The sequence below is a fragment of the Lupinus angustifolius genome, chromosome LG13 (assembly GCF_001865875.1).
Source record: "Lupinus angustifolius cultivar Tanjil chromosome LG13, LupAngTanjil_v1.0, whole genome shotgun sequence".
Classification (NCBI taxonomy): Eukaryota; Viridiplantae; Streptophyta; class Magnoliopsida; order Fabales; family Fabaceae; genus Lupinus; species Lupinus angustifolius.
The window spans coordinates 2,515,118-2,528,441 of NC_032021.1; the positions used below are offsets into that span (position 1 = coordinate 2,515,118).

Genomic DNA, 13,324 nt, shown 5'->3' on the forward strand with positions numbered 1-13,324 from the left:
TGTATTGGTGGTGGTTGCTTAGGATTATATCGTTTTTTTTGTAAAAATTAAATAATGTGAAGGGCAAAATAGGAAATGAAAATTACACTATAAGAGAAGTTATTTCAAGTTTTAGCTTTTTTTTTTTTATAGTATAGATTGTTAAAGTACCAAACATTATATTTTCCTCATATTTGTATCCAAATAATATATCCTAAATTTTACACTTGTTAATATATATTGGCAAAGAAATTGAGAAAGAGATAAGAAAGTGGTCCAGGCCAAGTCTATAGGTGACTGACTCCTAGAGCAAACGTGTTAGATAAGGAGAGAAAGAAAGAGATCGAGTGACAAATATATTTTATATTCTCCATTAATTTTAACTCTCTTATTCCAAACCAAGACTTTATGCTTTCCTAGTGATTCACATGCAAAATCAATTTAAACTTCTAAAACATGTAATACTTTTTTCATTTTTTATTCTCAAATGTTATAAATCATCAATAGTATGATTTTTTTCTACCATGTTTACTATATATGCCCACAAGGATATTATCTTTGTCCCATCATGATTAAGCTCTAGCAGATTCAAGTACACAACCTCTTGTTCTTGTTCTTGTTTTTGTTTTTGCTATTGTGACTCCCTCAGCCACTTGAAAATACTTTTGGTTTTGGAATTTGCTATATATGTAGCAAGTTTAGGACATATAATATTTCTTCCCTTAAAAAATGATGTCTGGAGAACTTTTCTCTCTTCCTTCTAACCCTACCAGAAGCACCTTGCTTCATGTTCAAGATCCAAACTCAAACCCTAATCCTAGCCCTAATTCAAATCCATCTAAGAAAAAGAGAAACCTACCTGGAAACCCAGGCAAGTGACTAAGTTTTCATCTTTCAATATCTTCTATAGTTCCATGTATTACTGTTTCTTCTTAATTTCAATATATTTTTTTATTGAATATTAATTGTTTGACATGAATTGACAGATCCAAGTTCAGAAGTGATAACTCTATCCCCAAAGTCCCTTATGGCCACTAATAGATTCATCTGTGAAATCTGCAACAAGGGTTTTCAGAGAGACCAGAACTTACAGCTACATAGAAGAGGGCATAACCTTCCATGGAAGCTGAAGCAAAGAACAAACAAAGATCCAGTGAGGAAGAAGGTATATGTGTGCCCAGAAAAAAGTTGCCTGCACCATGATCCTTGTAGAGCACTAGGGGACTTAACTGGGATAAAGAAACACTATAGCAGAAAGCATGGGGAGAAGAAATGGAAGTGTGAAAAATGCTCCAAGAAATATGCAGTTCAATCAGATTGGAAGGCCCATAGCAAGATTTGTGGAACTAGAGAGTATAAATGTGACTGTGGCACCCTTTTCTCCAGGTACCTATATGGAGTTTGAGTTCTTTTTTTCAATGACTAAAGTTTAATGTATGGTAGATACTAATGATGTCAGTATCGTGCATGCAATGATTGATTGAATAATATTTGATTGGAGTAATAAATGATGGTAGTTAAATATTGATGTTCATTTTTTTTTATATATATGTGCTACAAATCAGGAAGGATAGCTTTGTAACACACAGATCCTTTTGTGACACATTAACTCAAGAATGTGTGAAAGTTCCATCAGCTATAAGTAACTTGAGAAGTATTAATCTGACCAATAATAATACTCAAGTGCCTAGAATCCCTCAAAGTTTTCCAGAATTTCATTCAGAATTTGGTGGTAATTCAGTTTCAGAAGCATTGGAGATTAATTATGCCAACAATTCTCATCAGCTTCATTGCTTCCCAGGCAAATTGAGTGCTTTCTCATCAAATGCAAACACTGTTCCCTGCACCCATATGTCTGATTTAGTGGAAACAATGAACATGTTTGGGTCAACACCTCAACAAACACAGTGGCTGAATTACCAAGCATCATTCACAAATGGCAATAACAACAACTTATCTATGCCATTGTCTGCACTACTGCCACATGGACTGAAGCAAGAACAAGAAGAAAACAAACAAGACTTGTCTCATACTGCTGCAAACTCTGTGTACTTCATGTCAGCCACATCACTGTTTAACACAGATAACTCATCATCCACCTTCAACAACAACAACAACAATCATAACGTTTTTGGCTTGATGGGCTCAAATATTCTATCAAACACATCAAGGATCAATAATAACAATATTGTAGAGGTTCAGAAGTTTTTCAAGGAAGGGAACTTGAATCATGGGCAAATGAACTTTGAAGGCAACAGCACCAACTATGAAGGTGGTTTTTCAATGGATGATTCAAGCTCAAATAATAATAAGGACCAGCTTGGTTTAACCAGAGATTTTTTGGGTGTTGGAGATGAGTCAATAACAATAAGCAGACCCTTCGATCTGGCTGAGTTTAATGCAATGGGATCAGCCATGGAGGTGAATAATAGCCATTATGATGGACATTACTGCTAATGCTAGCTATGGTTGGAATTTCATGAAATTAAGTAGCTTAGAGCTAAAGAAAATAGCCAAGCTAGTGTAATTTTGATGATAATTTTGTCTGAACTAAAATAAAAGGAAAGATGAAGAATATCATAGTAACTTTAGTTCTTTTTATAAAATCAAATAATTAATTTTTATCCATATATGAATAGCATGGTAATTATATGTTTTTTATGCTATCTCGATCATTTTTGTAATTTCTATTATAAACAAAGGGTGGTTTGATGATTTTCAAATAAAAAGGACTAAAAAATTAATTTTATAAAGTTGAATGGTTTTTAAATAAAATTCTACTTGCTAAAAAACATTACTAATACTTTTTAAATAAAAATTAGAGGGAATAACCAATTTTTAATAAGGGATAAGAATGTTATCATTTTTTTTAAAATGGGATAACAAGTTTATCAGTACATTCATCCAAAAATAACATATTCAATGTTAATAGGTCACTCAAGTTCAATTACAAATATGTTATCTTTAATCTAATTATAAATAAAATACCTTCAACTAATCAAAATAATTTTTACCCAAAATTGCATAATTTTGATTATTGCAACTATCAATATGTATAAGCAAGATAAACTCCTATGAAATATTAAAAAAAATATTTCATAGGAGGGTTAAGAAATAAGGTGATTAGGAGGTTAAAAATTTGAGTCTTATACACTATAAATATTAACATACTCATATCTAGGGGTGGCAATTGGATGAGTTTGAAAGGATTTGGATTTGGATCCTAATGGATGGAAAGAAAATAAACTATTCACCAATCCATATAAATCTACTACATCATATTTTTAAATTATCCAATTCATCAATTTCCAATGGATTCCAATCCATCCATTCTAATGTATCCATTTTAATAGATTAGATGGATAGATATCTAACCCACATTTTTTAATTTGAACAAAACAATTTTAATAAAGCATTTTGAAGGAAAAAATTTCTTTTAAAAATTATTATTTAAAAAATCATTTTTAAATATCAATTTTAAAAAAAATTAAAAAGTGTTTTTTTTTTTAAATATTCTTAAAAATTGATTTTTTTTAAAAAATAATTTCCTTAGCAAACACTTTTAAAAATTGCTTTTTTGATATGCACTTTTAAAAAGGTGAATTTGAGAAGATTTTTTATAAGCACCCTTATTGGCAAGAATCTCTGGTACAACATAATTGGTAGGGGTGTAAAAGTTTGGTTCGGTTTTTGACGCAATTTAGTGACTGTACCTAACATAAAGATACGGTTCGGTTCTACTCGATTAACCGCAAATTTTATTTAGGCACCAAATCAAACCGTTCATTAACGGTTCGATTTTTTAACTTATTTAAAAAAAATTCTTTAAGAAATAGATTAACAAAATTTGCAAGGTATAGAGTCAACTAAATGAATACTAAACACATCAATAATAAAGTATTTAATATTCTTTCTAGTAAAATAATAATAATTCAACATCTCAACGCACTACAAACTTGAAATTTTAGTCCACAAAATCTTCGACAATGTCCAACAAAATTTAAGAATGACAAACTTGGTACCAATATTTTAGTGCAACAATAACACCTAATACTTGACATCATTAGTAATGTCTTCAAGTTCTTCCTTTATTTTCTTTTAGTTCCTTAATTTCTTTATTTAATTAATTTCATCTCTGAATATTGACAAAATGTATACTAGTTTTTAATTTTCTTTCTATCTTCTCAATGAATAATAGAGATAATAGATATTTAGGTTTGTTTACTAATTAATTTTTGTCTATTTGCTTCTTATTTATTTATTAATTATTTTTTTCTATTTGCGTCTTATTTATAGCCTATATGTATTAATAATTCTAAATTATTAATCATATTTTATCTCCTAACTTTAAACCTTAACCATTCAAATATAAAATAAAATTATTTTTTAATATGCGGTTGGGTTCTAACGGTTCCAAAGTTTATAAAACCGTGAACCGAACCAAACTTAAATGGTTCTAAATAAAACTAAACCGAACCGCGGACCTGAACCGCATTTTATGGTTCGGTTCGGTTTTAGGTTTAAACCGGAACCGCTTACACTTCTAATAATTGGGACTTCCATAAGTTATATACAACAATCCATCATCCTGAAATATTTCATTTTGTTATTATATTATCACATTAGTCAATAACAAAAATGATATATTTATACTTTGCATTAAGATGTTGGGGTAAAGCACTAAGTCCGAAATCATTTATACTTTTTTGATAAGCACTTTTTAAAATCACAATTGCAATTTTCAACTTTTGTAAAATGTGTGGAATTGTGCTTAGAAAGATGAGAGAGGTTTTTATATTAATTTTGAATTAATTGGAAAAAAATTTGTTTTTGTTTTTGTTTTTTGGATGGATTGGGTATTCACCCAAATGGATATACCCATGGATATCCATTGGATATAATGGATGGATTTAAATTCATTCATTATCAATGTTATCCATTGGATTATATCCATTAATTCTAACAGATAAATTTTGGATTTATGGATAATTTTGTATGGGCATATCAGCCTATAAAAAAACACATCAATTCTAGCTTAGATTTCATGTTTAAGGGCTAATGTGTTACCAAATTAGCAAGAAAGTTTTCTATGAGATGGTGTACAGTTAACTTCTACACCTGATTTCATGAAGAAAGGTTTCAGAGTTTTATCTTTCTCCTCTTGTAGAAAAGAAAAGTGTAACACTTTACTCGACAATCTTCTTATACAAATTTAAAAAACATCATCAGGGAGGAGAAACAGTGAAATTATGAGAGATCGATTTCACGTGTGATGAATAACATAGAGGTGTATACTCTCGTGAAAGAGATTGGGGCCACTGCATGTTGGAAGAGACAAAAGAATAGAAATTAGATGAGTCCAAATAAAAGTCACAAGTGAGTGATTCTCCCTTATAGAAGGGTCCTACCCTTCAATTCATGCATGTAGTAGAAGTAGTGGCACTAGTAGTAGTGTAATGAATTTATTAATAGGTTCTTTTACCTACCCTTTATGCCTTTCATGTACGTTGAAAGAACATTATCTGTGATGCATTTGTTGCCTTAATTTCAACTGTGGAGACCGTGAAACTGAAATGTTTTACACGCTGAAATCAAATATGGATACCATATAATGTGTATAATCTTTCTTTTCTAGCTGCCACTGTTAAATGTGTATTTTTTATCAGTAATAATATTCATTAAAATAGAAAAAAGAAGATATCTAGGAGAAGAGGTGTTAAATGTGGTTTAAATATATAACATAGAATGTTGGTATTTTTGAGGTATGAAGCTTTAGAAAAAATAGAAATAATGGTTGGATGTGAAAGGATATTGCCATAGATGAAATATATTTGATCCACTCTTTTAGAAAATTTTACCAAAAGCACAAATAATCTCTAGCTTATATCTATAGAATTCTAGCTAGTTGAAATACTTGTTCTCTATAGAAACTTCAAGCAACGTTTAGAACAAATAAAAATGCCATTAATATGGCAGTGGTAGCTATGAAAATTCTGCTATGCATATAAATTTATGTCCTTGACGGCTTGAGTACATAAAAATTACTCATCCAACAAGTGTAATATCAATACACTGTATAAAAAATTATACATAATCAATATAATATCCACTATTTATTTGAATTATTTTTTTTGAAAAAATTAAATATAATTGAAAATGAAAAACATGATGTAATGATAGTAAAAAACTTACACATTATCTGCATATATCTCATTCTCTTTCTAAAAAAAATAGCACCGCGTTCCAACACTTATAACATTCAAATTGATACTTCTTATTAATAATATAGTATGCATGTCACTAATATTTGTGTAGGATATGAAATAGTAAATATTTTGTGGATTTAATAAGTATTTTTACACTATCAGAAAATCATCAATATTCATATATTAACTGTAATTAACTCTCAAACAAAAGCAATACAAATTAATGATGGATGATGTGTCAATAGTGTAAAAAACTTTACACTGATAGTACATAGATTTTAAATTTATATTTTATTCCAAAAATAAAAAAAATTCTATTGAACAGAGCATCAACAAATGCATAAATGAACAAATCATCCACGGGTATGGAATCATTCCCTCCCCAAGTAGGATAATCATACAAGCCCACCAAACACAATAAATCACAGAAAAACACATAAATGATGCATAATTAATGAACATGCATCAACAAATGCATCACAGTACATAAAAGTTGTTATACAATATGTTTCCACCATCAAAAATTACGGTCACTACCACTTTGCCCAAAATTCAGAAATACCTTCACATCCTTGATTTCCTATAGTATCTGTAAATTGATTGTTTTCCCGCCCAATGTGGCACACATTTACACAGTAAAATAGTCCCTTAAGCATATGATTACATCAATACTATTAAGAGTATTAATGAACTTCCATGGTATATATGTTTGAATCTGAGTCACTTTCAATTAAGATGCCCATGAAACCAAACTACTTACATAATAAGAGAGCGTTAAGGGTTACTTCAGTTTCAGCTTATAAGTTCATTTTAGGGGTGGCAATATGGGTTTGGCCCGACGGGCCAGCCCGTTTGGATGGCTATTTTAGCGGGTCGGGCTGAGGATTTTAGCCCAAAAACTCATATTCAGCCCGTTTTAGTAGCCCGTTTTTTAGACGGGCCATTGTTAAAAAATAAAAAAACTAAAGTGTGTGACACTATGCTGTGCGAGGGGCGTGGCAATTGGTTTCTTCTTTATAATTTACAAGTTTTAAGCTAAGATGTTATGTTGTTATTGTAATATTGTAGACTTATGTTTGTGATTTTTTGTTTTAAAAGACATCTATCAAGTTTGTTGATTATTTTTTGTCTAAAAGTTTTAATTATGTACATTTTGGAGGGAAAACGGGTCAGCCCGTCAGCCTGCCAGCCCTGCAAAATATGGGTCGGGCTGGCATTTTGAGCCATTTTAACAATACGGGTCGGGCCGGGCCAGCCCTTATTTTGTCAGGCCAATGGCGGACTGGGCCAGCCCGGGCCGGCCCACATTGCCACCCCTAGTTCATTTGATGTCAATTAGTTTGGAGAGGCAACCAAGAACATGACCAATGTTGTTCCTTAATAGTCAGCCAATGTTTGCAGGTCGTGGATTACCTTTTGGTACACCGTAGACATTAATGTTTGAGAGTCCATGTGCTATCTGCTGAACTGAATAAGGACAATTCCTCCAACAAGCTATTAACAGCCAAGCAACTATGGTTTCAACGAAATTAGAGTCGTCCAAATGATGTTACAAATTTTTAATGTTATCTCATATGGTTTAATGTTTTTTATACAGCTCTAATGCAGAGTTAATGTTCCCTTTCGATAGACAAAACCTTTTCCCCAACTCACTTCTATTTTACCCCATAAGTTGTCCTGTCCGCAGCGACAAGTGGGTGGGATAATATCGTATTTTATTATCAAACGCATTTCTTAACTATGTGTAAATTCATGACAACTATAATATCCCACACAAATTCCCTACTTGCTATACTATTAAATAAAGATGTTATTGAATGTTTTAAATTCAGTCTATCTCAAATTTTCTCCTTTCTCTCACATGGACATGATGCACATTTTCTGACCCTTTATTAGTGCACTTGCAAGTACGTTTCTTGAAGCTACATTCTTCACTTCATTCTCTCTAGTCTAGAACAGGACAAACTGAAATTGTTTGTAATATGTATGATGAAATTCTTAAATCAGATGATGGAACAAGTACTGTTGAGGATTACTATAGCACTTTTACTGTTGTGAATGGGCCATGTGATTTGGGCAAGGTTGAGGTAGGAAATGGTAATTGATGATAGGTGGGAGAAAGGCTTTTTCTTTTTAGTCGGACAAAATATGAACTATGAAACAATTTTAGCTTTTTCTCGGGAGCTTTTCAGGGGGGAAACATAATCAAATATATTCTAAAAGAGTATGGTTGTGAGTTAATTTTTATAGAGAAATAAAGGGAATGAGGGGGCTTAACTTAAGATTCATCTCACAAATGTATTATATGGCTCTGAAATCTTTCCCTTCTTTTTATGTCTCCCTGATAACCAACTCACAAACCTAAAGGAAAGGAGATAATAGTTCAAAATTGAGTAAGGAGAGTATTCGGTTTCTCGAATACCCAAAGAGTGAGAGAGGTCATCATGCTCTGGAAATCTTGTACATCGTTCTTTGGCATTCTTGTAGTGACTTCATCATCTTGGACTATGTTATAGAAAATAATGCAACTTGCAATAATAGTTCATATTCTTCGTTACCGATTGATTGGCAAAAACTAATGTTGATTTTCAAAATATTATCTAATCAATAAATTGGTAAAATAAATTGCTCATGGAAGTATAAAATTATAAATATTATAGAATTCAAAATAATAATAATAATAATAATACTTATACTTATGGAAGTAATATAGTTACATTGAAGATAAGCAAGGAAGGCAAACAAATGATTAGGAAGAATGAAGGAAGATTAGGAGAAAATAATAATGAATAGAAAATGTAGTAGTGTGTTTTCTGCTTATAGTGGAAAGTGGTATATATAGGGTTTCTGGTTATATAGTACAACACACTACTCAAGTTTCAAAGCAACAATGAAAATGGAAAAAGTGAAGTTGTGGATACCATCCACAACTTTAAGAGTGAGAAAACATGAAATTATGGATGGTGTCCACAATTTTAAGAAGAAAAAAGTCTTGTGCTTACTATCCACGAGTTCAATGAAAAGTGCACTACTCTAGTAATATTTTGAAAAGTTACACCAAAACCGTAATAAAAAAATCAAAATACACTAGTTGTGTAAATTTGCCATATTTTCAACACAGAAGGAAACTGATGGCTGCAGCATGCTACGACAGCACTTCCAATTTGGCCAATATTGAGGATGCCAAAATAATAAATTTCCGCAAAAATTCTTAAAGCATACATAGATTTCCTATGGGTGGCCAGTGAGCCAGTAAATTAGTTTCATGTTAAATGAAAGTTGCACTTAAGTCAAACATAATTATGCATACTGAACAAAACACATTCGTGCACACCACATACGGGAATGTAAAGCAATGCATTACTCACCATCATGCATGTTTCCATTACAAAATGTAAGGTTAGATAAAGTACAAGTTTAGATTCTCCCCAGCAATCCTTTACATTTTCTAACCTCCTCCACTCCCTCCTGAATTTCTCTCTTTTAATGCATCCTCGGCTTTCACTTTCCCAGGAACAAAATCTGAACAAGCAAAAGCAGAGTAGTCAACTTTTAGTGTTCGGTAAAATACAGAGAAAGCTAAACCTTAAACATTCCAATAGGAGCCGGGTAATATTTCAACACGGATAAGAAATTACCAGAAAGAAAGTCATATCTCCTCTCCTTACTAACAACATGTGCTGAAACGAAAAGCAGGTTCTAAATCAGTAATTGAAAAATAGTTAATGGTCTCAGTGCACACCCAAACATGCACAATGCCTTAAACTAATCTGAACTTCATTTCAGCGAATAGTGGATCCAATTAACAACAGAACCAAGTGTCCAAGATGATTGAAGTTACATATTCTTAAAACATATCATACATAGTATTAGTACCCCAAAAAACATATCAAAGTATTCACAATTCCACATGATTAACTAACAACATATTTTGAATTCAGAGGAAACTAGTAAATGCATGTTATAGGATAAGACATAAATTTGAATACCTAGGTGCATGTAACTCAGAGATTTCTTACGTTCCTGGACACAACGAGTATAAGCGTCCAGCGTAAATTGTTCTAGAAACTTCTCCTGGAAAAAAAACGTCATTAAGAAACGAAGAAACCCTAACAGAAACAACAGAATGTGTGAGAACGGAAAAGTAGGTACTGTAGCTTTGTTGATAGCAATTATCGCTTCATGAGAAACACGTGAATTGGGATCTTCTCCTTTAATCACCGTCCTGATACGATTAATTGGAAACGCATGCGTTTTGGATACGTCTTCTTCATCATCTTCATGCTCCTCTCGCTTTCGTTTCGGTTTGGTGCCACTGGTTGTTCCATTAACAACAATGGCGTTGTTGTCTTGTTTTTTTAGGTCGCTGGAACAAAGAGCAATTAGTGATTTCTCTTTATGCTGTTTCAAATTGCCATTACTGAGATTAAGCTTCTCCTCTTTGTTTTTCACCTCTTTCTTCTCTTTGACTTTTTGTTCCTTCTTCTTGTCCTCTTTGTTTTTCTGCTCCTTCTTGTCCTCTACGATTTTCTTCTCTTTGTTGGAGGAAGCCATTGATGTTGCAGTGAAATCACCTTTCCCTTCTCACTCTCACTCCTCGGGTTTAGGAGTAAGTGGAGGAAGCCATTTGATGTTGCGCTCTATTTGAAATTCAAGGGCTCATTCCGGGTCAAAATTTCTGGTCCAATAATCTCCAACTTGATGGGCCTGTGATGCCTTGTATTTTTATTTCACACTTATTTTTTCTACTTGGAATTTAAATTTTGGATCCCTTCTATTTTACATAAATCTTAAATCTTCTTTCTTATTATTAGTGTGTTAACCGCTTTCCGATTATTTATAATATGTAATCTACATGTTGTAGATATCTGGTAGTTTATAGAATAAATGTTAATTTACATTGACATAGTTACAATTTATATAAATGTAAAATTATAAATTATGAATAGTAAAATAGGTAAACACAAATTATATGTTTTCTCTTTATTAAGTAGTATAGATATTTACACTTATACTCATTCTTATTTCAAATCAAACTCTCATTCACTAACATGCTACCTCGTCATTCTTACTTAATACAATAGTATAGTTCTATATCACCCAAGGATATTTTTATTGAATTCATTTCATTTCGTATCCTTAATGAGAATTAATCTATGTCAACATCATTTTACATTCTTACTCATCTACTTGTTTACAAGATACATGATTTTGAATATGTCATATTTCAGCCCGCAAAGTATTAAAAATATATATTCCAACAACGAAATCTCGAGATACAAAAATGTTGTATTATCATGTCAGGTTTCCAAAATAGTTTTATACAAAGATTTTTGCCTAACTAAGTATGTGGTTTTATGTAGTTTTTTGGATGCAATCGATGACAAATGATGTTGTTGGTTTTCTGTGATCTAAATTGTCTTTATTACATTCTATCGGATATTGATCATGTGGAAGATGGTGTATATGGATCTTCTCTTAGTTCTACAACTTCTTCTATTACATGTGGTTGTTGTATGAGTACGAAGTGGTTGTACATGTCAACATTTTCTTCATCACAGTTTAAAGCAAGACTTCTATCAACTTCAATATCTTGATAGATGATGAAATTTTGTATTTGAGGGTTGTAAATTTGATAGCCTTTAATTGTGCATTATATCCCAATAAGATGTCTCTTAGTGTCTTGTCTTCCATCATGTACCTCTTTTTTCTTTTGGATATGTATGTAACATATACGTTTAAATATTCTTAAATGTTTAATCAATAGTTTTATAATGCTTGAAGCTTTTATATGAGTTCTATCTCAATGATTACATGATTACTCTTTTTGTATACTCTGTTTTGTTGCAATGTATATGTAACTATCAGTTGACACTTAATACCTCCACCTTCAAAAAAATTAATCAAATTCATAAGAGTTGTTCTTTTTGCACAATCACCTTAATATTTTTACATACGTCATGTTTTGCTTCTCGACAAAAGTCTTGAACTTATTAAATACTTCAAATACTTTTGATTTTTCTTTTACAAAGTAGACATGTGTCATTCTAGAGAACTCGATAATGAAAATGACGAAGAATCTCTTTTAATTAGTGTTGAGGTCTTCTTCAACATATGTCAATATTGATAAGCTCCAACAAAAATCTTGCTATCTCCTTACTTGAAAATATATAACATGTGTTCCTTCATAAGTATTCACATGCTATTTCATTATCTTATATGGGTGGAAGTTCTTTTGTCATTCTCTTTTGATATAATAGTTTTAAAGTATGATTGCTAACATGACCAAATATTTGGTGTTCTAACCATGAATCATTAATTCACACATTCATGGCAATGTTAATAGTGTATCTCAAAGTTATTAAAAACTTTTATTTTATTATCTTAACTGGCAGTGTACTCGTGCACTTGCACGGGTCGCTTCTTTGTTTATGCATAATGCAAATATAATATACATATACTTTATAATATCAATAAATCATGTATTGAAACATTATATTTTCCATTCGTATAGGTGCAATATTAATATTGATTTTTGAGTGTATATGTAGAATATTAACAATTATAAATGTGTTTGTATAAGCATTTATTTGTTGAAAGTGTGATTATAGAAAATATTTGATTCTTAAATAACTCAATAAATAAAATTCAAATTGTATTGAATAATATCTCACTATTATATTCTCTATATAAAATTATAAATATAAGGCGTTATTTTTTCATCATATTTTTTGTGATTACGTTTATAAGTATCATATAAAGTCATAAGGATTTTTTAGCATATCTCTTAAATGCTTATGTTTTATTTTAGATTAATGTTCATTGTGTATAAATATTTGAATATATTTTTAGCATTCAAATATTGTATAATTAAATGTTATTTATTTGATTATGTTTTAGCTAATAATCATTGTATGAAAATAACTCATAAATTAAAAACACACTAAGTTAGGATATGACAAATATTTTTTCTGATAAATTTAATCAAAATAATAAAAAGAGTAAAATAATTGATTTGTTATATTACTAATTAAAATACATATATTTTTCATGAATATATATACCATTGTTATCTTTTAATTAAATAATATAACGATAGTAATTAAATACATGTGACATGTGCATTCGCATGGCTAAAA

At 30.9% G+C, this 13,324-nt stretch overlaps 2 protein-coding genes across 4 annotated transcripts; one reads left to right on the plus strand and one right to left on the minus strand.

Annotated features, from left to right (window-relative positions):
• On the plus strand, window positions 440–2,609 carry LOC109363187 (protein indeterminate-domain 9-like). Of its 2 annotated transcripts, XM_019609355.1 has the most exons (4): window positions 440–850; window positions 966–1,365; window positions 1,545–2,111; window positions 2,247–2,609. In XM_019609355.1, the coding sequence occupies exons 1-4, from the start codon at window positions 709–711 to the stop codon at window positions 2,434–2,436; spliced, it is 1,299 nt and encodes a 432-aa protein (XP_019464900.1). In that variant the 5' UTR covers window positions 440–708; the 3' UTR covers window positions 2,437–2,609. The 2 variants fall into 2 exon arrangements, with proteins under 2 accessions (XP_019464900.1, XP_019464898.1); XM_019609353.1 differs by having other exon boundaries at window positions 1,545–2,580.
• On the minus strand, window positions 9,518–10,879 carry LOC109363312. Of its 2 annotated transcripts, XM_019609537.1 has the most exons (5): window positions 10,734–10,878; window positions 10,338–10,703; window positions 10,175–10,259; window positions 9,824–9,865; window positions 9,518–9,707 (listed from the first exon to the last, which is right to left on the minus strand). In XM_019609537.1, exons 1-5 carry the CDS (start codon window positions 10,737–10,739, stop codon window positions 9,634–9,636), a joined length of 573 nt encoding a protein of 190 aa, XP_019465082.1. In that variant the 5' UTR covers window positions 10,740–10,878; the 3' UTR covers window positions 9,518–9,633. The 2 variants fall into 2 exon arrangements, with proteins under 2 accessions (XP_019465082.1, XP_019465081.1); XM_019609536.1 differs by having other exon boundaries at window positions 10,338–10,879.

Bases quoted from the DNA above. Each gene is read 5' to 3' on its own strand.
- LOC109363187 (XM_019609353.1), top strand. From the start codon at position 709: ATGATGTCTGGAGAACTTTTCTCTCTTCCTTCTAACCCTACCAGAAGC. The intron at 851-965 runs GCAAGTGACTAA...ATGAATTGACAG, and splicing joins AAACCTACCTGGAAACCCAG to ATCCAAGTTCAGAAGTGATA. The intron at 1,366-1,544 runs GTACCTATATGG...GCTACAAATCAG, and splicing joins TGTGGCACCCTTTTCTCCAG to GAAGGATAGCTTTGTAACAC.
- LOC109363312 (XM_019609536.1), bottom strand. From the start codon at position 10,739: ATGGCTTCCTCCAACAAAGAGAAGAAAATCGTAGAGGACAAGAAGGAG. The intron at 10,260-10,337 runs GTACCTACTTTT...TTTTTTTTCCAG, and splicing joins TTGCTATCAACAAAGCTACA to GAGAAGTTTCTAGAACAATT. The intron at 9,708-9,823 runs GTAATTTCTTAT...TTGCTTGTTCAG, and splicing joins GAGATATGACTTTCTTTCTG to ATTTTGTTCCTGGGAAAGTG.